The sequence below is a fragment of the Folsomia candida genome, unplaced genomic scaffold (genome assembly GCF_002217175.1).
Source record: "Folsomia candida strain VU population unplaced genomic scaffold, ASM221717v1 Fcan01_Sc002, whole genome shotgun sequence".
Classification (NCBI taxonomy): domain Eukaryota; kingdom Metazoa; phylum Arthropoda; class Collembola; order Entomobryomorpha; family Isotomidae; genus Folsomia; species Folsomia candida.
The window spans coordinates 1,780,471-1,805,353 of NW_019091194.1; the positions used below are offsets into that span (position 1 = coordinate 1,780,471).

General features: G+C 39.6%; 4 protein-coding genes across 6 annotated transcripts in view; 1 reads left to right on the forward strand and 3 right to left on the reverse strand.

Moving 5' to 3' along the window:
* The window catches only part of LOC110845327 (calcium uniporter protein, mitochondrial), a 30,101-nt gene that overhangs the window by 1,503 nt on the left and 3,715 nt on the right, over positions 1 to 24,883 (forward strand). For 2 of the 3 annotated variants that reach the window (XM_035847547.1, XM_022091727.2), the window contains exons 2-3: positions 1,033 to 1,638; positions 3,486 to 3,619. In XM_035847547.1, the coding sequence (XP_035703440.1) occupies positions 1,421 to 1,638; positions 3,486 to 3,619 (352 nt within the window). In that variant the 5' untranslated portion in view covers positions 1,033 to 1,420. Of the gene's footprint in view, positions 1 to 9; positions 1,639 to 3,485; positions 3,620 to 24,883 lie in introns of those variants that run through there. The other variant, XM_022091726.2, reaches the window with a different exon arrangement.
* Positions 12,768 to 13,654, reverse strand: LOC118434317. The gene is made up of 3 exons (XM_035847560.1): positions 13,557 to 13,654; positions 13,264 to 13,464; positions 12,768 to 13,198 (listed from the first exon to the last, which is right to left on the reverse strand). The coding sequence occupies exons 1-3, from the start codon at positions 13,584 to 13,586 to the stop codon at positions 12,941 to 12,943; spliced, it is 489 nt and encodes a 162-aa protein (XP_035703453.1). The 5' UTR covers positions 13,587 to 13,654; the 3' UTR covers positions 12,768 to 12,940.
* Positions 13,895 to 14,729, reverse strand: LOC118434318. Its single transcript, XM_035847561.1, has 3 exons — positions 14,618 to 14,729; positions 14,350 to 14,529; positions 13,895 to 14,288 (listed from the first exon to the last, which is right to left on the reverse strand). The coding sequence occupies exons 1-3, from the start codon at positions 14,645 to 14,647 to the stop codon at positions 14,040 to 14,042; spliced, it is 459 nt and encodes a 152-aa protein (XP_035703454.1). The 5' UTR covers positions 14,648 to 14,729; the 3' UTR covers positions 13,895 to 14,039.
* On the reverse strand, positions 21,536 to 22,985 carry LOC110845328 (basic endochitinase CHB4). The gene is made up of 3 exons (XM_022091729.2): positions 22,830 to 22,985; positions 21,974 to 22,752; positions 21,536 to 21,900 (listed from the first exon to the last, which is right to left on the reverse strand). Exons 1-3 carry the CDS (start codon positions 22,897 to 22,899, stop codon positions 21,697 to 21,699), a joined length of 1,053 nt encoding a protein of 350 aa, XP_021947421.1. The 5' UTR covers positions 22,900 to 22,985; the 3' UTR covers positions 21,536 to 21,696.

Genomic DNA, 24,883 nt, shown 5'->3' on the forward strand with positions numbered 1-24,883 from the left:
TTGTTGACAAAAGGTGATTTTCAAGTAGGGAAGGAATTAATTAGTAAATTGAGATTGAACTAATCAGCAAGGTAAAGAAGGAAGGCATGTTTTTAATTAAACTTTTTGTGTAATGTTCATCATTGTTGTTGTTACATAGAGAGATACATTAGTCAGCCAGTTAGTGTCGGTCGGTCGGTCGGGCGGTATCGTATTTATTGGTAGACCACCAATATTTACGTAATTTCGGCCTCTCTTCTTCTCTCGAAACCCCAACTCGGCTGCACCCTAACAAAACTAAACCCAACCACCAACCGAGATAAGTACTTATCTCCACTTATTATCTCATCAATTTGACAAATGTCTCATCTTCTCAGCAGTGTTGGTACTGTAATAGTGACTCAGTCATCATCATCATCATCCCAATTTAGCTGTTTTGCATCCTAATAACCATTCCCATTATGGCCCCCTTCATCTAGAGAACCTTTCATCCGCTGCGGCTGCTAACATAATATAAGTTAAAAGTGTGATAACATTTCATTCTTGCCGACAAAAAAATGAAAACTATTTGTATAATATTGCATCTTTTCTGATACACACATATTGCAAGCAGATAACGAAAAAAACACAGTGCAGTGGTACTCTAAAGTGTTATGTGGGTTACTCATGCTCTGAAAATAACACACAAAATAATAAACTTCTCTTACAAGCAATTGTATTCCGATCTTTGTGAACACTTTACATACGACGAGTTGATCGTGTGTGCATACTTACCCACGACCAGTTTATCTAGGTATAGTTAGTTAGCTAGTTTAGATTCGTCTCTTCTACTGTAAAGCAAACCTCCAAAAAATTTGTTAGCTAGCTGGGGACAGCTTCCTAAGTTAAGTAACAACGGACGGTGACGGTATGAAAGGGAGAACAAAACATGAAACGTGACTTTATGTATTCTGCACAAAACATCAACAGTGTTCTATTGTAGTTAGTAGTAGTGAGTTGGTAATATTGGCTGAGAGACTAACTTTATTATGATCTCGCTTTTTTTTGCTCCAGGCAAACGAAAAGCTTGGCAAGAATAAGAGAGCAGACGAACCAGTGGTAATTAACGTCTCTGCAAAAGCAAAAAATTGGCAACAATCATCTCATCTCCAGCTTGGAAGGAATCGCTCAGACTACATAGCCGAAAAATCAGTGTAAATCAGGAATATTTCCTCTCAGATAGAAGAGGACAGTTTTACAAAACAAACTAAATAAAGCGTGTCAACAAATCATTTACAGCGACATCCTGCTTATCATACTCGAAGGATTTTAAGTGAACAATGTACCAATAGCGGGGTCGTGTTCTCATGCACAAGTGTGGTTGATATTTAGATTGAAAATAATTAACTTGTCATCAATCATATCATTGTTTGTTGTGGGTGAGCTGACCTAAGTACTAAAAATGAGTGCCCGGCGTGCCTTGAGAGGATTGGCGTCAGGGAATCATCCCCTCCTGGGAAAAATCTCGTCGTGGGGGGTCAACAGAATTCCAACGACCGCACCCACCACAATTTGGCCACGACTGCTGCCACCGACACAAAATGTCAAAGTGTTTGTTCAACTTCGTGGCTTCACAATGGGGACGAAGTTTATAGGAGGTCCGCATATCCAGCAGTGCAGGTAAACAAAAAAAACAGCGATTTTTTTTTGCAGAATAGTTTCGTAGATAATTTAATTCTGGGAAAGATTTTCTTTTTCCCTCGTATTTTTGAGAATACATCAGAAACAGAAATTCGTTTTCGGTATGGATGGAAATTTTATGTTCGTTCTGCATGGCTTTTATTATGGCTGTCTGTGATTTATGTGTTTTTGTTGTTCTGTTGTTTGCATCGAGTAAAAGCGGAATTCACTCAATATCAAATTCGCTACTTGGTCTTATTTCCTGTTTCGACATTCCATTCCGACTGCTAAAAGTAAATTCAATGCACTTTCCGCAAGTAATAACAAATTCTTGTGTCCCATTCTGGATTCAATTATATTAAATGAAACTACTAAATAACGGGATCATCTTGTCGAACGGGGTCATATTTATGTTTCCTATTCAATTCACTAGCATACATACATAATTGCCTAGGCCATAAATAGTCCCGAAAATCAATTAGTATTTACTTAACTCTCCTTTCCTCCACGTTAATATTTCATAACTTTTCACTTTAATACTCTCCCCATGTTTGACAAGTACTTACTTAACTTGCTTACACAACTTTAATGCATGTTTTATCCACTTACTCAACTCAGCTTTCCTTTCTCCTTGTGTAAATTCAATCATAACAAAATAAACAAAACAAATCATAAACATTTACACAGAACTTGAAATGAAGGGAATCGTATAAATCCTATATCAATAAAATTTCGTCCAGTATTACTCACATGAAAATGGAATGAAATGAACGCACGTGCTCGGCAAGAGATGTTCCGTTTCCGATATAATTTTATTTCACTTCACGCACGCCGTTAGCTTTCTTCCTTTTTCCGCATTGTTGTACTTAATACTTTTACTTTTACTCTTCTTTTTTCGTTTTTACTACTGCTACGTTTTGTTATTTCTCCATTTACTCGCCGGCCCTAGTTTCCATCCCATCTTTGCTTTCTTTACGTAATGAAACTGAAATGAGTTATCGATTCCCTTCACTTTAGCATGAGAGAAAAAACTAGAGCCTTGCAAAAAGCCTGTATAAACATCTTTATTGATTTTTAGTTTATGTATGTATACGCGTCGTGGATTGGATTTTAGTTTACGTTTACATACTACAAAGCAAGAAGAAGAAGGGTTAGTGGCCACTTGGCTTGGCTTTGAGAGAGAGGCAGCCAGGCAGGTTCTTAATATGGATGAAAATTTCTATGAATTTTTTATCTTTTTATGAAGCCTTATAAGCAAATAAGTAAAGAGAGTAAGTAGAGTGCCTCCTCTTCTCCGTGTGGGGTTTGAATACCTAATATTTTTCTGTGTAAAGTTACTTGGCTAGTTTGTACACGGGTCGATTGGGGGATGTTCCAGGATTGAAAAAAGTAAAGACTTTTTGCTATGATGGCGTTTTAAGAAGAATTGAATTAAAAAATGGGGTCAGGATAATGATGATGATGATCACAACGAGGATGGAATGGGTAGTAAAGGTTTATATTCTAGTAATAAAAAATGTTTTTTGCTATTTTGTTTTCATTGTATGTGTAAAATGTCGACGTGAAACGATTAAATTATTATGGGGACAAAGTAACCGGATCGTAAACGACATTTTAATGAATTTGCTGAATAAATACGGGAGGAGAAAAATTGCTTTTCGTTTATTAGCAGGCAGAGCATTTGCATGATTGGTTTGAAAATGTGTGTAATTGGGGAGAGAAATATTGACAAGTAGTTAATTGTCAAATAGGGTGGAGAAACCAAAAGTGGGTTGTTTTTGAGTTATTGTGCCTTTGGTAATAAATGGTTTTGCTGACTTGTTTTGTGGAAATTATATTATTTTCAGATGGAAAGTTGGCCTGTTGGTGAGGAATTGCTCAGGAAACGCCTATGGAGGAAGTTCAGGAACGGCGGCACAATCACCCAGTCACACCCATAGCAGCTCGTCACTAGCAGGAGAGCGACCAGACCATGACCAAGGTAATACTTGAAATACTTACAAAAATGACTATCCAGAAATTATACACGCCTTAAAAATCTAAACATGTTCGTGTTATCTACAAATTTGGGACCAAACTTAGAAAGCTGTAAAAAAATGATTTTATTTTTTTGATGTTGAAATATACATGAGATTAGATTATATTCTAGTTATTACGCTACCAAAACATAGCGTACGATGCACAGCATAAGGTCATTTGGCATTCAAGACAAAGCTTAAAATTTTCTGCACGTCACTATTGCACAAATAAGAACAGAACCACCTTACGTAAACCTGCACCCGATTATTCATTTACTTTCTGTGGTTTGGTTTGGTTTGGTTCGAGAGGTTTAGAGGACATGAAGGGTGTGGCGTGGCTGCACTGCGGTTTGGTTGTTCCTCCGCCGTGGCTGCAGGCAGTGAAGTGTTATTTACTTGCTTTCACCCTTAATTTAAAAAAACATTGAACATCATTAAATACGTATCTCGGACAGAATCTGGTCGATTTTATTCCATATATTTTCTCTCCTCGACGGCTCGTCGTGGGTGAAAGTATATAATCCTCCCACGTGCCCCACCACACAAGCTGCATAAGAAGATTCCACTACTATGGACGAATCTCATTTAGAGGGAGCGAATCATCTAAGCGGATTACAATTCCGACATGGTTCTCAGTTGTGGCTCATGATTTCTCCCGTGTCGTCGCTGGCTGAACCCGCTGCCACCGCATTACTACTACGACCCACAATACAATTACTTGCTTCTTGCTGGGTCCGAGAAAGGAGATGAATCCGAGAAATGCAAATTTCTCGGTTTGATGATTTTCTCTCCATCCATGGTGGTTGAGTCTGCTGGGTTTGGTTTAGAGGAGAGACTGCAGCTCAGAGTAGTTGGTTCACCACTCCACTTCTGGAAATAATTTCCCCCGGGGATCCACAACTTATTGGGAGTTGGACATGGAACGATGTGTATAATTTCAATTTGAGACCTGTTCAATTTGTGGATTGAAAATTGTTCATTGATTTTCAAACTCAATATGCTGCACTTTGCGAGATAAAAGGATAGAGCTGTTTTACTTCACGCCGTCGTCGGAAGAAGAGCTTGACTAACTGACTGATGGCTCACCTCACTCAGGAGAAGCAGGAGAGGAGAGAAGACAGCACGTAAGCTAACGGAGAAAGTGTGGGGTGATTGATGGCAAGGGTTAAACAAAGGAAATTCAATCAGTGCTCTGGCTCCACTTTTACGTAATTTTCTCTCTTCTTTTTTGGCGTTTGCTTACTTTCCATCAACTCTTTTCTTTTTATCTGTTATTTGAATTGGAACTAATCTTGAGAAGACGCAGAGAGGATGTTTGCCAAGTTGGGAATAAAATAGAATAGAATCCAATGGGGGGAGGATGAAGGTATCAAATTACATCATTACTCGTTGACTTGTGCGGTTTCTGGTTTCTGCCTTCTTTTGGGACTTGATTAAACTTTTTGGCACGGGAGAATCCCCCTTACGCCAAATAATGATAATAATAATAAGTTTTCGTCCGGATGGATGGATGGACGGACAGAAAGTAAAGAATTAAACCGGATTTGTTTCGACGACTAGAAAATGAAAAATACACTGTCTTCACCAACTAATTAGTCAGTCAATCCTGATTCTTTGGCTGACTTTGGTTAAGCTAAATGGGAGAATAATACCGTAAAAGGAAGGGGTGGCCAGGCCTGTCGGGCAGAGTGATGCATTTCTTCTTTTCTTTCGGCTTTTCTACATAGTTTGGCTCATTTCCTTTCTTTTGTATTATTTCTCTTGTGAAATAACTTTCTTTCCACAACGACATAATAGACGAGAGAAAAGTTTGAGGAATAAATTAAAATCAGAGATAAAGTTGGTGGGTTGGTTGGGTGAAGAGAAAGTACAAGTAAATCGTGCAGTTGATTTAAAACTAGGTCTTGAAACCGAACTGAAGAAGGAGGCAATAGTAATTTAATTTATTCGGGGAAAGTCTTTCATGCAAAAATAGAAAATTTGCCAACTTTTCTCCTTAATTATACCCAACTTTTCCCCAACTTTTGTGCAAGTAAGTAATTATTGTCGTTCCGTTACACACACACTTTTTGCGCGAGACAATTTTGCAAGCTTAGCTTTATTTCTGAGGTGTGGTAGCGGTGCTGGTGGTGAATCTTTCGTAATTAAGTAATGTCGTAATTGACAGGCGAAAAGGGACAACAAAGCAAAGTCGGGAGAAAGCAATTTGACTAAAACGTGTGACTAATTGAGCCCTTGTAATTATTAAGTAGACAGTGACGCTGATTTATCCCGCACCACCTCATTGTCGAGTTCGATCTGCTGGCCATTATTTGCTTAGTCTGCAGGTATCTAGCTAAAGTAGGTGCCACACAGAGGAGAAAGCATCGTCGTCACGCATTATCAAATAAATTTGTCATTCTTCTCAGGTTTGTGAATCACTGCAGGATAAATCTGTTAATTAGTAAAAGGCTTGAAATCAGAAACAACCCAGAACTTTGTGTACTAAACGTGTCCGTCCTTGTCGTCGTCCGTCATTATCAAAATAATGTTTAATTTTAGACGAAAGGAAGGATTGCAGTAGGCTGGAAGCCTTGTGCCAATTAGCAAATGATAAAGTGAACTGGAATGGAAGCACTTCATCTCATCATCAACTCTTCTCTCATATTCGACTCCACTCCACTTTCTCTCGGTCTGTAATGCAACACGCCCTTATTTATTCATCACCACCACGAAACTCGGAAACTAAAAGTAGATATATGCTCGTACATACCTATGGAATAAAGTTGGGTTGGTAGTAGTTGAACATTTACATGACATAACGTGACACAACCGGCATCATGATTTTCAAACAAAGTCAAGCACAGACGTAGATATGGAATCAGTAGTACTTTAGTTACGTAAAGTAATCAGTGTGCACAGGTACGTATCGCTGGTTATGTGTATGTGGAAACTTTGCAATATATGTATTTGCCTTCCCTTTTCCGGCCGGAGATTAGGTTAGAAAACTTACTCCACCACATTTTTTTAACAACCAGGTGAAATTTTTCTCTCGACATTCCAACATTCACTCTTAAGTCAACGACATCTGCTCCCTTTTCATTTCTCGTCTCCCTTTCCGCCGGTGAAATGGAGGAGAAAGAGGACATGGAGAGCCTCCAAATCACCGGTTTAGCCAAACTTGGCCGTTAGAGGAATCAAAATCAACCCAGTTACGATACGACGATCCACTCACTGCAAGAATTATGTACGACGAGGAGCAGCAGACTTAACTTTCTTTTCGTTAGTGTCCTACTCTCTACGTAAGCTGAAAGATGAGTCTGAAGGATTTAGTCGACTTGACTATTTTTCCCTCGTCAGAAATTCACTCGACTTGTTGGTACGACTTGATTGCGTGGTGGTATGTCACAAAAGTAAGTTTTTTCTCTAGGACGGAGTGGATCTAATGATGATGCGATCATCAGATTTTCGCTAATCCAATCTGACTCATGTAATAATAATTTGGTAGAGAGGGAGAGAGACCGGACGAGTTGCCAAAAAAATATTTATTTCGAAAGGTTTCCTCGTTTTTTGCCTCTTTCCAGGGATTTCCTTCCGCCGGTTTTTTCCCCTCTCGCTCGCTTTCTGTATTTTTACAAAAGAAAAAAATCCGGAGAAAGTAGTAGAATGAAACCATAGCAAAGATATAAAAAAGACTGGATTGGATTGAATGGCCTGGGTTGGTGCAATTGGGTTTATGACATTTTATGATTGTGGAGACTATATAGTGCTCGCAGTAAAATTACTTTTACTCTGACGACGATGACACGACACGTTCTCTCCGCGCTACGCCTGGCAGCATTCCGCTGAATGAATTAGAGTCCACCTTTGGCTTTTACCGCGGGTGGTTGGGTGGTTGGATGTCATGTTATGTTTAGGGTCTTACCGTACCGGGAGTAAAACCGTTTAATTGGGGTTTCGTCAAAGTTATTCATTTATGTATGACTCGTGTAATCTTATCCCTCGTTACCTAAACGGGGAGAAGGAATTCCGACAAAACGTGGGATGTACACAGTATTTAATAAGATACTGGTTGGTGGAATTTGTGCATTCAATTTAATTACATTTCTCTCCACACTTTCCTTCGCATTAATCACTTTCACTCCGCGGAGGCATGTGTCGCAGGAGAAAGGAGAGAAAGACGGAATGATGCGGGAAGGCTAGGAGAGAGAATGTAATGTATAATATGTAAATGAAATGGGTGACTGGGATCGATTTTTCTTTAAGGTTGCATGGTAGTACTGAGCACTTGGTGACAGTAGAACGGAAGGCATTTCTTGTACACTAAGCATTTTTATGGCGAGTTATCTAACAGAAGTCAAGTTAGGGGGTGTAGTCGTAAATAATATTTAGACATTTTTTCCATGCTATGCACCACTAAGCATTCCATATTTTCATCCTCCTCCCTCTGCTGCACTCTTCCTAATACGTGTAATATCTTGGTAAATAAGCAGATTATACTTTCAGAATAATTGTGTCTTCTACTTACTTCCACCCGCCTGGAGAGAGGGATGGTTTGCTAGAAAAGTGACAAATAATGGGCATAAATCCTCTCCGAGACGACTTTCTTGTAGAAAAAAACTGTTTTAAAAGAAAAAGGTGATGTGCTGCAGTTTTCTTCTAGTTAAGTTAAGAAGAGTCGACTACTCGATTTTACTTCTTTAAGAAAATGCTGAGTTTAGCAGGAGAGAAGAAAAGGGGTCGAAGTAATCTTACAGTTAGTCCGAAAGTTCCAGAGCACGAAACTCTAGCGCGAAACGACTTTTTATTCTTCCTTCTGTGGGAAAGTCATTAGTCTTTCTTTTAGAACTGGGTTGACTGTATGTATGAAGGCATACTAACTACAACTGCTGGTGTAAATTAATTTGAGAGTTGTGACTGAAATTTTTTAGGATAAGGAAAGGGATTTTTTTCTATCTTATTCTGGTTGCATGATTTCCATAAATTGGGATTTCCTTCAAGAGAAAGAAAGCCATGTGTGTGTGATGTAAGATACGTATGTATACAGGGTCGGACGAGACAAGTCACCCATTTATTTATCGCGTCTTTCTCTCTCCTTCTGCTGCTCGTGCAATGCAATCCACTTTCTCCCCATAAACGGAGGAAAGGGAAAGTTGGGTCTGGTGTGGGTGTTTCTGGAGCTGCTGGAGCTGCTGGTACTGTTACTTTTGTATGTAACTTATGGGTTCCCGTGTAGTATATGTATGTTTATCGTGCCTCGGTCCCATTCACGTTTGTGAAGCCCTGAATATTTTATGAGGGCACCTTTTCTTCATTATTTTTATTTATTTGGATAGTTCACTCACCAAAAATCTTGGCGTATGTGTGTATGTACATAAGTATACATACGGAGGTAATAAAAGTGGGGAAAAAACTTTCTCCCAAAAACTGATGATATTATTCATGATTGTCTATTAATAATATTGCTCCTTCGTTTCCTTACTTCAATCAGGATTAATGTTGACGTTGACGTCGCTTCTGGTTGGTTGATAAGGGATGGATATGTTTTATCTTATCTTCATCAGTTGAGGGGAATATCTCTCTGGGGAAGGATAACACGAGATGGGTGCAGGACTCGGTGATTGATTGATTAACGAGAAGAATTACGAGCCGTATCTACTACTTTCTCCGGTGTACCTAAGTGCATATGGTGGGTACTGTTTAGTGGTACGTAGCAACAGACGACTATTAAGACTCCGTCGGTGTGCTTGGCATTAACTGAGTGAACAGCGCACTTTTGGGAGTTTTTATCCGACAAGGAGCAATTTATGTGACGATTTATCAAAACCATTATATCTCATCACGCTATCACGTATGTATGTAGTTACTTATATAAGGAGATGTTTTTTACCGTATTATTTCCGCTCGTAAAGGAATTTTTTAGAGTTTTATATCATCTTGGCAAGAAGAAAAAGTTCGTGTCTTGTCTTTCGTGATGCGGTCTGGTCTTCTAAATTTAAAAGCCTTCAACGTCAATCGTGTCACCCATCCGGGAGACGGAAAATGAGTGAAAATGGGCCTTGTGGTGTGGCGTGATGGTTGGTGACATTTTCCATCTCTCGTCCTTTTGTCCCATCCATCCATGGCATATTTCCCTATCGCATCGCAGTGGTAGGAAAAAGCTGGTGGCAGAATACAAGACGAACTGGAATGCTTTTGGAATTAATCACTTGAATTGAGACGTCATCTTATCTCCCTCTTATCTCTCGTCCTGGTGGCGGCGGTGGTGGTGGCTTGTGGTGGTTCACTACTGCGGTTTTGTTATGTAGTGCTGCAAAATTTATGATTATCTCTCCTTGCTTAAGAGACATTAAGTGAAAGTAGAGTGGAATCGTTGGAGTAATAAGATGGGAAAGTGGAGTAGCTAAAATTGGTTCCACTTGTCACATTCAGCATTTGCAAAAGACTTTTGAGTTGTTGGGTTAGTTTCTCGCTCTCTCTGGCTGTGAAGATAATCTGATTTCTATCCAACTTACTTTTCCTACTACCTATCTGCTACAGTTCAATTCACCCGAGGGGAAAGTTAAGGGTCGTACAGCGTACCTACCTCCTCGCCTTCGAGTTCAACTACTTTATTATTAAGGTGGATTCGACCGAAAGGAGTGGAAGGAGGAGGGAGGAGGATAAGGTAGTTACAAGGTCTGGGAGGAGGTCTGGGAGAAAGTTACGAAATCACGGGAAGAAATTGGGGCATCATCATCATAAAGAACTCACTCTTGCTAATAATTTCCTAAGTGGGTGACTCTCTGCAGCAGCAACTTATTATGATTTGAGCAAGTTATTAATGTCCATTAGAATTAGGTAAATACTTGGAAATGTAGCTGAAATCCGAGTGGTTGGTTGGTTGGTGGGTTATAAATACATAAATCAGTCCATTTTATCCGTCCGCAGATAAGGAAAGATTACGTCGTAATTTCTACCTGTCCAAAAGTTGAGACGAGTTCAGAGGTCACTCGAGTAGAAATCGATACATGGATGAGTATCCTCTCTCTCCGCTTTCCTCCTCTTGTCTTTTGACTCAGAGTTTAGATCGAGTCACGTCAAGCCCACACTTGCCAGTACTTAAGGCGAAGAGAGAAAGGCAGGCAGGCAGTGAAAGTCGAGAGGAGGAGAATATAACGGAAAAGTGAAGGATGAGACCCACTTTCACTTCTTGTCTCACTATAAATATACGGTGGTTAGGTTTGGTTCAGCTCCCTATTTTTGGGCTGACCTGCTTAGTGAAGCATATTTAAGGATTTACTACCCCTTTGGGATCTCTGTCTCCTTCACTAACAAGTAAAGAATGAGGCAAAAAGAACAAACGAACCATCAACAAGAGAAGAACCAAACCAAACCAAACCATCTTTTCCTCCTCTTTTTGACATGAGTGGTGTGGTGTGGTGTTGCACAATAGAATGTCGTCGCCGTCCCACCGACAACTGTAGAAATTCGGTTTGTTTGGTTGTTGCTTCATACCATGGAATAAACCGATTTGTGGGGAAATTGCCTAAAATTTCTAGATCCCGATCTAAACTAGAATCTACTATTTAGTGTTTGCATGTATGTACTCGTTCATATGTAGAGGGTAAAAAAATTGTATTGCAGGCTTTATTTTTCTCTCTCTCAAGATAAGCCCAGTGTTGTACAGCTTTAAGGCTATTTTCCATATCCAGCTGCATATTATGAAATGGTTTCCTTTCCAAAATATGTATGTGTACATTTATTTTTCTATTTTTATTTTATTGAGAGAGCCAGCAAGGAATAAAGAGATCAGAAGAAAAATGTTTCGTCTAGCACGATTTGGCTGCATTGCATTTGGAGGTTAGGCAGGCAGGGAGGCAAGTCGTATTTGTATTTATATTTAGAGGATTGCACTGTTTATTCCTTTCTTCCTTTCTTTCTTTGCTGGACTGAAACCAATTTCGTCTTCTGCTGAGGATTGGGATGAAATGAGGCTTGGAATTGTACAAGTATTCTTTATAATAAGATTTCACTGGGGGAAAATATATATAAATCCGTCCCTTACTTTACTTTACTATTTACTCGTTGTGTAAAGGCTAGCGAAAATATTTGATGATGAAATAGTCTGAGAAAATGTGGGATGTTCAGATATTCTTCTTTTCCGTCGTGAAGTGGGAGTAAATAAGGGATCAAAGTCAGCCCGAGTAAAAGAATTTGTTGGATGGATGGATGAATTGGGCACAGATTGCACATTGTGAAGAAGAAGATCGGATTTGTCCTCCTCTTAAAAAATATTTCTGCTTGGGTAAAATGAAGCACGTATTTGAAGAGTCTGCTTTCATCTCTCGTCTTACTGGACTGGACATCTTGACGAGGCCCACGCAGCATTCCTTCCTATTTTATAATATTGTGTAAGTACGAAGCTCTTCTTCTTGTAATGTGAGGACCTCACTCACGTGATTAATTGAAATTGCTGACGAGATATATGAGAACAAAGGAATAGCAATGTTACGCTGCCAACTAAATCCTATATACCTGCTGCTACCAGGCTTTTCTTCTTTTATCGCACTTTGAATGAAAGTGGAGAACAAAGGGATTTCTGAGGTGCAATCAACCAAGGTGGACACTGCACTGCACTATGAGCGAATAAAGTGGAAAGTACTTGAGCCTATTTTATCCCAAGTCGCGAGGCGTAATTGGCTATTAAGTCGAGAAGAAGGGGACGACAGAGAACAATGCAATGCAACTTATTTGACGTGACGAATCCTTAATGTGCTCAATTAAGTGGACCAGACCAGACAAACCTGGTGACAGGGGGAGGGCGTGCTTTCCTTAATACGATATGTATTTTTGGTGGTCATGAATTAAGTGCAAAACACTGCATTTTTAGGCCTTTTAAGATGGCCTTATAGATTTGTCAAGATGTCTGTCTGTCCGTCCGTCTGTAGGCACGATAACTCTCTCTAAACAAAAGCTATCGAGTTGAAATTTTGCAAGCTTCATCTTCGGGTAAAAAGTAAGGATGAGTTCGGAGATGAGCATGATCGGTCAAGTGGTTGGCCGGTGGGGGTCATTTCCACCCAAATGTGTTGCCCTTAACTACTAAGATGGTATTAATGCTATCTTAAAAGGCCCCGCAAAGTTGCTTGGAGTAGGTTTTATATTTACCAGAGTAGTAGTATTTCTAAATACAGTGGTTGTACAAGAATTCTACATTATGTATTTACTAAAATTACAATTCAATTTTGAATACATGGCCTATTGTAATTGTTCAGTATCAAGATGCATTAGTTGAGGAGTTTTGTTTCTTCAGGACGATCCCGTTACCAATTCTTGACGATCTGGAACATACCTTTCATAATGTTTGTTTGGAACCTGAACTCCGCGACACTAGCCATATTTATGAAGAGTTGCTTGAAAAGTTTCAAAAGGATTGGCGTGACCGGGTTTTGATCTCCCGTGGATATTCGTTCCTTTTCATACCAATGAAAGTCTTGGTTTGGGATTGTCCTTGACGAGAAGAAGACGTAGATAATAACTGGGATTACGACGATGAATATGATATCCACAATTATACCGGTCTAATTAATATAGATAGATTCTTATTATCTTTAGAATACGCTCGGTAGAAAATTAACTAATTTACCTGGATTCTCATGAATGGGGAGTCATTCCACATAAGCGATACATTCACGATCACTTGAAATACACATAAGTATATAAATATAAGACCTATTACTGCTATTGGAAGCATTCTAATCGCTAATTTAAACGCGTTTATGGCTTCAGTTCCATCTAGAGTCGTAACTATAATCGCCGCCTGAAGAAGTATACTGATTTCCCTTTTCTGAAAAAAAAAAATATTAGTAGTATCATCGTTTATGAAGTTTTTGAGTTAAATTATTCGAAATGATACGACTTCAAATGAATTTTACTTACAAAATCTTGATAAAGTCGCTCAAAGACCATTTTGCATGCCACTGATAACCCGCTGTACGTTAAGATTCTTAAATGAAGAACTGGGCTGGGGTACGAACCGTTTGTTATTTTCGCCAGAAATATTTTTGATCATCCGAGGTTCTAAACCACGATTGCTTGACATTTACTGCCTAGTTACCCTTACAGACAAACCAGGTAACAATTAAGGGCGTACTTTCTTAATACGATATACGTACAGCATATGTACACGCATACATATTTAGTTGGTGGTCACGAATTAAGTGCAAACACTACATTTTTTAATTTATTAGAGTTTATTTCGAAGTACAGTGGTTTTACAAGAATTCTACATATGTATTTTCAAAAATTACGTAAAAGAGATAATTCAATTTTAAGCGTATGACCTATAATTGTGCAGTGTCACGATGCTCATTATTAGATTGCTAAAAGTTGAGGAGTTTTGTTTCTGTGTGGACGATCCCATTACCAATTCATGACTATCCGGAACATGGCTTTTATGATATTTATTTTAAACTGGAGCTCCGCGACGCTGGATAAATTTATGAGGAGTTTCTTGCAGAATTGGAAAAGGATTAGCATGACCTGGCTGCTTTTCTCTTCCGCGGATATACGTTCCCTTTCATACCAATTCACGCCTTGCTTTGGAGTTGTCCTTGACGAGATGATCACTGGAATTACGACCATGATTGCGATATCCACAATTATACCGGTCTAATTAATATAGATTCTTATTATTTTTAGAATACACTCGGTAGCAAATTAATTAATTTACCTGAATTCTCATGAAGAATGGGAAGTCATGCCACCAAAGAACTACCGTAACGATCACTACAACGACATATACCGCCATTATAACTATTTTGATCGGTTCTTCATACATGCTTTTCAATTCCATTGCATCCACAGTCGTAAGTATGATCGCCAACCAAAGAATTAAACGGGTTTCCTTTTTCTGAAAAAAAATTAGTGGTTTTATCATCGTTTAAGAAGTTTGAGTTAAATTATTCGAAGTGATGCGACTTCAAATGGATTTTACTTACGAAGTCTTCATATAGTCGTTCAAAGACCATTTTGCATGCCACTGATAATCCGCTGCACTTTAAGATTCTGAATGATGAAGTGGAGTGGGATGCGAACCTTTTGTAATTTTTGCCAGAAATATTTTTGATCATCCGTGGTTTTAATATTTGGATATTTTGGCGTCTTGGTGACCTTGTCTAATTATGAAATGGACGCTAAATTGATATACCCCGAGCCAGTTGCTTCTGGGGACGGAAGGGGGTACGACAGATAACAATGCATCTTATTTGACGTGACGAACCCTGTGCTCAAGTGGACCAGAACAGACAAACCTGATGACAAGGAGAGGCTTTCCTTTAGTATACATACATATTTGTTGGTGGGCACGAATTAAGTGCAAAATACTGCATTTTTATTTACCAGAGTAGCAGCATTTCTAAATACAGTCGTTTTACATATGTATTTTCAGAAATTAATTAAAGGAGACAATTCAATTTTGAGTTCATGACCTATAATTGTGCAATGTCATTATTAGTATGCTAGAAGTTTAGGAGTTTTGTTTCTGTGAATGATAAGGCCGATCCCATTAGTCCCTGAGCTCATCCCATAGATTCTTGACTATCCGGAACGTGCCTTTCATGATATTTATTATAGGGTGAAACCCTATTATGGATGTGCCTTGTCCGTCTGTCCGTCTGTCTGTCCGTTCGTGCTCTAACTATTGAACGGATTCGAATTTCGATATGCGGTTTTCGCCATCGTGTTTCTAATTTGAAAAGTACGGACAAGTTCGAAGATGGGCATTGTAGGTCGTAAGGTCACGTCGCCACGGCGACGACGCCAACGTTCAAAGACGTCGAATTTTTTGTTTCGACCGTTTTAGACGTATTTTGGGGCGGGGATTTCAAAAATCGACATGATTTTGACGTGCGATGACCGTGTGACCGTGTAGACGACAAAAAATGTCGAATTTTGTCTTTTCAAACGTTCTAGACGTATTTTGGGGCGGGGATTTCAAAAATCGACATGATTTTGACGTTCGATGACCGTGTGACCGTGTAGACGGACAAAAAATGTCGAAAATGTCGAAATTTGTCGTTTCGACCGTTTTAGACGTATTTTGGGGCGGGGATTTCAAAAATCGACATGGTTTTGACGTACGATGACCGTGGGGATGGTATTTACTTAAAATATTTCTCTTATAAAAAGTTATCTCATGTGGTTTCACCCTATTGCTACATTTCGTTTGCAACGGTTTATTTTGAACTGAAGCTCCCGACCATGGCCATATTTATGAAGAATTTCATGAAGAGTTTGAAAAGGATTTGGGTGACCGGATTTTTGTCTCCCGAGAATATTCGTTCCTTTTCATACCAATGAAATTCTTTTGGGGCTGTCCTTGACGAGAAGAAGACGTGCATGATGACTGGGATTAGTGGGATTAAGACCATGAATGTGATATCCACAATTATAGCAGTCTAAATAGCATAGATTCTTATTATTTTGAGAATCATTCGGTAGAAAATTAATTAATTAACCTGAATGCATTCATGTGGGAAGTTATTCCACATCAGAAACCCCACCGTGATCATGAGAACTACATAAAAGCATATAAGCATAAGACTTATTGCTGTAAGTGACATCATTTGGAGCACATCCTTAAACGCGTTTTGGAGCACGGTTGCATCTACAGTCGTAAATATAATCGCCACCTGAAGAATTATACTGATTTCCCTTTTCTGAAAAAAATATTAGTAGTATGTACCATCGTTTGTGAAGTTTTTGAGTTAAATTATTCGAAATGGTACGACTTCAAATGAATTATACTTACAAAACCTTGATAAAATTGTTCAAAATCCATTTTACATGCCACTGATAACAGCTTCACTTTAAAATTCTTAAATGAAGAACTGGGCGATGCGAACCACGATTGCTTGACATTAAGTATCTAAGTAACGCTTCTCCCTTAACGGTTGCGACAAATGGTCAAGTTGCAAAAAAATATTCATTTTTAAAATTATTTCAAAATTGGTTTTTCTCCCATGGGCGAAAAACCAATTCTCCAGCCAAAATATTTAAAAAATAAATTGTAACCCACGACAATTTTAAAACGAAAATTCATTTTGTAACTCGGGCATTTGTCGTAACCTTATACAGTGATAAGGTGTCAAATAATCTTGGATGCGAACCAAGATTCCTAAACTTTTTAGCTTGTTTCCGTGGAGTGAATGTATTAGGATTTTGTAATGAGGTTGTCCAAGGATGGGCCGTCTTTTAAAAATTATTAAAAATTTTCGAGTTGGGGACAGGCACGCATTTTTTGGCGTTGTCACCCGTTGTTGGGTGAGTGAAAAATTATTTTTCTGTGGAGTTTTCATTTTTAACTCAAATGCATATTATGTGATATTGAGGTGTCCACCTTTTTACCGACATCAACTTACCGACGCATTATTTACCGATCAATTTTTTACCGACCTAATTATATAGCGACTAAATATTTATCGACTTAATTATTTACCGTGCACACTATCCAAAAAGACCAGATTAGAGGAAAAAAGTCCACGAACACTTTTCTCATGATATTTTTGCATATTCTGAATGGACATCAGGTCGAAATTTCTACGTGACGACATCGTTCCCTTTCGACATGGGACAATTTTACTTGCGACGCACTTTTCAGGCCCGGCTGAAGCTAGATATCGACTTTCACCATGTTTACTATGATTTCTGATCTTTATTTCTATTTATTGCATTACGTCGATAAATTATTGGGTCAGTAAATATTTAGATCGGAAAATATTTAGTCGGTATATAATTAGGTCGGTAAACAAATGCTGGTAAAATAACCTAAATCGTTAACGGTATAATTTTTTAAAATCATTAGAATGACAATTTGTCAGTTTTTTTAGATAAATAAACATTTTTTTATCTGGAACTCGAATTATCCTCCTGGTTGTGGTCGCTATCTTCATAAAAATGTGTGCACAAATAAGTGTAGAAATATACAAAAGTATCAGGGGCAGAAGTGGTCAATACCACATAATATGCATTTGAGTTAAAAATGAAAACTCCACAGAAAAATAATTTTTCACTCACCCAACAACGGGTGACAACGCCAAAAAATGCGTGCCTGTCCCCAACTCGAAAATTTTTAATAATTTTTAAAAGACGGCCCATCCTTGGACAACCTCATTACAAAATCCTAATACATTCACTCCACGGAAACAAGCTAAAAAGTTTAGGAATCTTGGATGCGAACCTTTTGTTATTTTTACCAGAAATATTTTTGATCATCCGAGGTTCTAAACGCTATGCATATTTAGATATTTTGTCGACTTGGTGACTGTGTCTAATTATGAAATGGATGCAGAATCGATATAGCCCGAGTCAGTCAATTTTGCTTCTTTCGTAAACCAGTCACCCCCTGATCAATATTTACAAAAGGGGCATCGTTATTTTGTTATTTTCCATGATATCGAATTTCAGCTATTTTTAACCAATTTCAAAGACCAGTGTTGATTACCATGTCACCTGCATAAAATTCTGAAGTTGACGTCATACTCTTTGAACCGATGTGCACCTTCTTTTAAGTTTCTGCATCAATTTATTTAAGTGTTATTTACCCCCACCAGTCAACCACTGGACCGATCATGCCCACCTTCTTACGCATTCAAGCCCTTGTCGAAATATGCATTTTAAGACCAAGTTGGTCACATCAATTTAGTTCATCATCCTCTAGCGTGTCACAAATAACGATTCCGTAACCCAAACTCGGGCTAAAATAAATCGGAAATCGGTAAATAGATTTTGGGTCCAGTATGAAATAATGTAAAAGTCATTATGTATTTATGTAGATGCGTAAATGTCATCCTTTCACTAACTTCACGAAAATGGCAACCCACAATGGTATTCATGTAAGCGAGTGAAATTGAATAATGCCACTTACATATTATCCCCTCTCATGTCCATTGTTTGCCATCGTGGTCATGTCACATGGTGTCATTCTCATTTAATTTTATAAAGGTAGACGACCAGGGGTGGTCGGAACAAAGGCAGCGCGGTGATGTGATGTTCAGTAGTCAGCTTTATATTCCGTCCGTTCACCAATAATATCCAATCTCATTTCATTACACATTTCAATCCTGCTGCCTGTCTGGTTTGGTTGCCTTTTATTTGTCGCAAAATGTCCACCTGACAAAAGAAAGATTCAATTTCGATCCGAGACCCACTTCAAAAGAGCAACTAAGTAATATTCCAGCCCGGTCAGGTATGGGTTTGTGTCATACTAATGGAAAACAATAGGAAGTAGGACGAATTTCATCTTCCTTGTCAATTCTGATTCTATCTGTGATCCTGATTCCCATCCCATACCGACCGGACAGGATATGTAGGGACTCTCATATTGATTTCTGTCGTCCCTTTTTGTATGTAATAACATTGTGAAAATAAATGGAAATGTTTGCAATATAGCAGGCAACGAATGTCCCAATAAACCTTCTCCCACTTTCTCTCTCTCTCTAAAAGGAGTTTTACCCAACAATTTCGCAAAATAGGGAAATAAATCCGAAGGGAATATGTACCTAGCCAGACCAGTTTAGTGTTAGGAAAAGGTGTGTTCCTAAGCGTCGTCATAAGCTGCACCTTAATTATACTCTTCTTCTCTTCTCGGATAGAGAGGACTGGGAAGGAGGAATCTTATTTTATTATTTTTGCTCGGATATTATTTTGCCGTTATGCCTTGCCAGATGTCTACATAGTTTTTCTCTCCCAGTTTAAACGTGAGTGCTCTGCTTTCTCTCACTCGCTTTCTCCATTGTTTGGTAACATGATGATGCAACTGTGCTCTGTTCTGGGGAAGAGGAGGCTGGTTTAACTGACTGAGAGAGAGAGTCTCTCAAGTAATGTTATGTTTTCTCATCTTATCTTTTACCAAACTGAAACTGCACCGCGAGACCAGCCAGACTGGGTGGATATCATATCATTGACTCACAAATGATACTTTCTCTGCCATAAAATAAAACAATTTTCTATCCCCCTTGGTTTGGGCAGATGTGGTGGTGATGATGGTGGTGGTGGAGTCGACTTTCCCTCCCCATATTTTGGCCCAGTTTCTTTCAATATCTATAATTCTACTCGGTATGGATGGATATTAACAAGAAAGTGGTATGCGAATAGTATATCGGAAATAGATTTTGACATGGCCACGTTTTATTATGTGAAGGAGATGGCTCTTCTCATGGAAAAACAGAACAGAACATGTGGCTTCTGGTGTGTGATGGATGGATGAACGAGCTGAGAGTGCTTTAATGGAGAAATGGTCGTAATAATGTTGTCCTCATTACTCAAGAATTCGCCTCTGAAATCCGATCCCACCCACCGGCCAGGATTTATTTGGAATGGTGGTGCTGGTGGTGGGATTGCGACATGTATGAGGAAAAGTTTTCATACTAATACTTTATTTTATCGTTTGTGTGTACGTAGAATTCCTGTGTATGACAGAATTATGGAAGGGGTTTGAAAACTGCTGCTGGTGACAAATGAAATGGCCCTTCTTTTCCTGACTTTTCTGCTTTCTGACTTTTGCAAGATAGTTATTAGTACGGGAGGAGTGGTGTGGGACAGTCCAGCTGTGTTTGAATTATTTCGGGATCAAAGTGCTGCCCTGCAGCAATTGGAATGGGATCCGGATCGTCGTCGTAGTTGTCGTTGCCGTCGTCGTCGTCGTCTGATGGTGAAAGATTTATGATTAAAACTAGTTTTGCTGGATACCACTTGCTGTCGGCATTCTTGAGCAATATTGGCATTCTCATTTCTCTGAGAGAGAGAAGGGGAAAACTTTGTGGAAAATTGCGTCGAATTGAGAGAAAGTCGAGCGGATTCATGAGAGAAGAATGACGAGAAAATGGACGGTGGGAAATGAAACGGAAGAATGTGGATCGATGTGGAATTACGTATTTTTTTAAACTAGTAGAAAATTCAATACATACTGAAAAGGAAGTAGGTTTATGATGGTTGTGTTCTTCTAATCCAAAATTGTGGCAGGTTTCACCCTTTCACTTCAATGATGATGATGACGACGATGCTAGTAGTGCACCTCGGATTGTGAACTTTCTTTCTCTCCAAGATACGTAACGTAACATATGCCGCATAAGCGTATTTCGCCTTTCACTTTATTGCAATCCACAACTTTCTCCGTCCCATCAATGTCTCACCTACATGGGAATATTGTTATATCGTGTCGTACCGTAGAGCCAGAGAGAGAGAGAAGAGCTCATTCTTGTTTGTGGTTGGTGGAATAGTAGTGATCCGAATTGGTTAACTTTATTCAGCTGGGAAAAAGCTACAAATTCCCAGGGATCTGGTGCAGATCTCTGGGAGAGTGCTCAACTTTCACTTTTATCGCGGCTCAGTTCCCCCAACGAGCTGACATGCATTATCCCCTCCATCCCACCTACGACCCACTTGTATTCAATTACACCTGATTTGACTCATTCAGCCATGAATCTTAAAAAGAATGAGACGACGAGGAGGAGAAGAATAAGGCTTTGTTTAAAGCTTTCTCCGTCGACGACCAACTTTCTCTAAGGCAATAAGCATATAGTGAAAAAGGAAGTGGTAGTGCCCACTATTATTTGTCACTGAACATTAATAGCTCTTCGGTATGTGTGTGTGGATGGCTATATATGTGGTGGGGCCCGTTTTCATGTAAATTATTGCAGGACAAGAGCTTTATTTCGCCGAATTGAATTGAAGTACGTGTTTATCACTCCTTCGGCTCAACATCACCCGCGACACCATTCACTGCACACCTTCTACTTTACGAGTGGATGGATGAATGTTTCACCATCTCGTCAGGAATAGAATGATGGTGACACATTTTGCTTAGGCCATGCATGCTGCCGGGAACAAAAGAACGGAACGAAACGCGCAGCCGACCGTGCATTTTATTGCTTTATATTTTATTACGTGTCTTATCAGAGAAGGGAAGGTTTTTGACTGTAACGGAACGACTAGTATCAAAATAACAGCAACATCAATCATCATCCAACGGAGGAGTGAGTTATGACAGAGCATGTATAAAATTGGATGGATGTTATGTTCACCAGGCTGTACACCAACCATCGTCATCCGCTGGGTGTGGTTCTCCCAGTCGGGTGAGGATTTCTTTGTAGTGCATGAATCGCAAGTATCTATTCTGTCCGTGGCTGCCTCCCTCGCATTCGAGCGCACCGTTGATGGCCTTGAGAGTAGAGCCGAAAGTTTGAGAGCGGGTGTGCACATTAGCGTACCAGTACCAGGCACCCTGCGGAATGGATTTGAATAAAGATGTCACTTTCAGGGGATGGGGAAAGAGAACAACTAAATGGTTGACTTACGGTGGCCCACCCAACGGCTGGGTCTTCACCTACGACATCCGGGTTTTGTAAGAGCCTATCATCCCCATACAAGTAGGACGAAGCTCCACGGTAGTTGTAGTCCCAAGTTAGTTGCATAACTCCTCTTCCGTAATAGACTCGACCGGGCAGACCACCCGCATTGTTGGGATATGCTCGGAGACAATCAGCTAGATGGGTTTGACAGTATACTTCCTTTGTGTAGATGAAGCCCACGGTTTCCCAGGTGGCGTGGGCCAAGAAGAGGATGGCTTCACGTCTCGTGCTGATCTGCGCTTTGGGGAGGGACGCGATAAAGCCGAGGTAGTAGTCGGACGTTGGATTGCCCCCCTTGGTGGCAGCGGCGGATTGGAATTCGGCGTGAGAGATGAGGGGAGTGCCGGAAGTGGGGGGACGAGTTGTGGGGGGTTTTGTGGTGGTGGTGGTGGTAGGGCGTTGGGTTGTCGTGGTGGTGGTGGTTGGGCGTTGAGTCGTGGTGGTGGTGGTGGTTGGGCGTTGAGTTGTTGTCGTGGTGGTGGTTGGGCGTTGAGTAGTTGTCGTCGTGGTGGTTGGGCGTTGAGTAGTTGTCGTCGTAGTTGTCGGTGGCATTACCACGGTATTTTCGCATGGCGAATTTGCAGGCCAGTCGCAATAGAATCCACGACCATTAAAGTTAAGCCCAGATGGGCAGTGGTGCTTCTCATACCTTCCGTTACTACATTGGTAGTAAATATTGCAGTTGGACGGATCCACGATATACCCCGTTCCAGAACACCAAGTGCCTGCAAAATTTATGAAAAAAATGTATAAAATACCCATCTAATCCATATAAGTATTATTTATTAGCGACCCGACCCACCAGCGTACGAAGCGTTCACCGAGCAGGCAATTGCTCCCAAGATCAAGGCTACAGTTAGTAATTGGCTCATCTTTTATTTATTTTATGACTATCGCTACACAAGTGGGGAGCAAAATTCGATGTGATTGAATAACTTGGGATCCCCGAGTTTTTATACGCGGAGAAAAAATAAACGAATTACATCAATTCTGTCAATTATACAACCAACCGCTTAGCTTAATCCCACCCCAATCACTCGACATCAGAATCATACATTTGATTAAAACGTTATCCATCCGTCATAATCGGCATATGTGATCAAACACGGTGTCGGTAAGTCCACAAAGGGGTCCAATAAGTTAACAATTTGTATTGGATTTAAGTTCCTGCAAAAACTTGCGTCAACTGTTTAATCCCGAAATAAAAAAAAGGGTTACAACAAATTTTGTTATCGTTATTTTATTTTTTTGTTATTTGGTATGGTGCCTTTTGAATCGTGGTCTTGCAGGTAATTTAGAAAATTGGGAATGCCATGTGCCCAGTCCTGTTGGAAATCGATTAAGCAAAAAACCTCTGCAAATTTTACGAGGCTAAATTGGACGCATTTATTTTGCACAACTTTGCTTTTGTCACCTGCACGCATGAACCGATCCGGATTAAGCATGCATCACGAACAACAACAACATTTCGCAGAATGGGATATTCACCAGAGACATGGATCCGATTGCGACATCGTGTAGTCCAAAATGCCATAATATTTTCTGCCACCAAGTAATCCGAGTAATTAGACTCATAATAATAATAATAAAAGCTGACTAGTCGGAAAAGCAGCGTTGTTAACTTTTGACGCGATCCTGTATTTGTTCGTTGCATGGTTTACTATTAATTGCTGCGTGTTCTCCCAATTTTATTACTCGTGCTCATGCACACGTACATAGTTTTGATGCTCGTTATACGATTGATCTGGTTTGTAGGAGAATTTAGGATCAATTAGGGACAAAGGTTTTATGCATGTTTCAAACAGATAAAGAAAATGGGTTGACGATAACTTTATTAAATCGTGTATGTGTCGGAATAGTTTTGTGGTTTTTGGCTGTGACATTTCTGAAATGTCTCACCAAATTGTGTGTCCTTGTATCAAATTTTTGACATGAAAGTTATTTTGCGCCAGGCAATTCATGACATTTTTCTAGTTGAACGAGTTGTCAACTGTTTCCCAACTTTTAAATGAGGAAATTCCGTCCTCTCTTTTGACTTTTTAGGTGGTGTTATCCGAGCGAAAATAACGTAACGTACGTAACTGTTGGTGCCTAAGAAGGGGAGTAACATTACACGAAATATAGTTTCAGTCTGGGTGTCATGTTTCGTCTCTGGCTGGCTGGAAATGTTTAATCCTTGCTGGAGCACTAGTTTTATTACTTTTCCCCGACTGGACTTTTTGCTCTCATACTTTTATCGAGTTAACATCTGATGATTGAGGATATATGTATGTCATGCCGTGTGTTGTCAGTGAGGGTTATCACCATTATCGTTATCATCCCATCCCACATCGATTTCTCATAACGAGAAAACTTTCATACCGGCGAGGAAAGTTTGTCTTTTCACTCAGAACTCAGAAATGTAAAGTATTTGCGGGGAATCTGGGATTATTTGATCTCCTCGTTTTCTTCATCCCGAGTCATAAATTGTCCCAATTCGATAATCCTTGATAACATTTCGAGTTTTAGAGCCAAGCCAAGACACAAAAGTAGGAAGAGTACTTTATCAATGCTAACATTTTGGTAGGGTGCCAAAAGGACGGGGAAGGTACTGTTTTTTGTCTCAATTAAAAAGAAATAGTGCGCTACTGCCCATGCTTTCACTTTATTTCTTCAAGTGGGATGCGAGTTGGGATGGGCTTTTCAACTTGCGTTACGACTGCGATGTTTTTAGTAGATCAGAGCAATAATTAATGGCTTGTAATGGCTATTGGCCAAACCGAGGGGAAATTTTGGTTGGAGGAAAACTGAAACAGTTCTCTGGCACTTTTTTTTCTGGAATCGAGATAATATGACGTTGGTTTTGTGGGTGGGAAT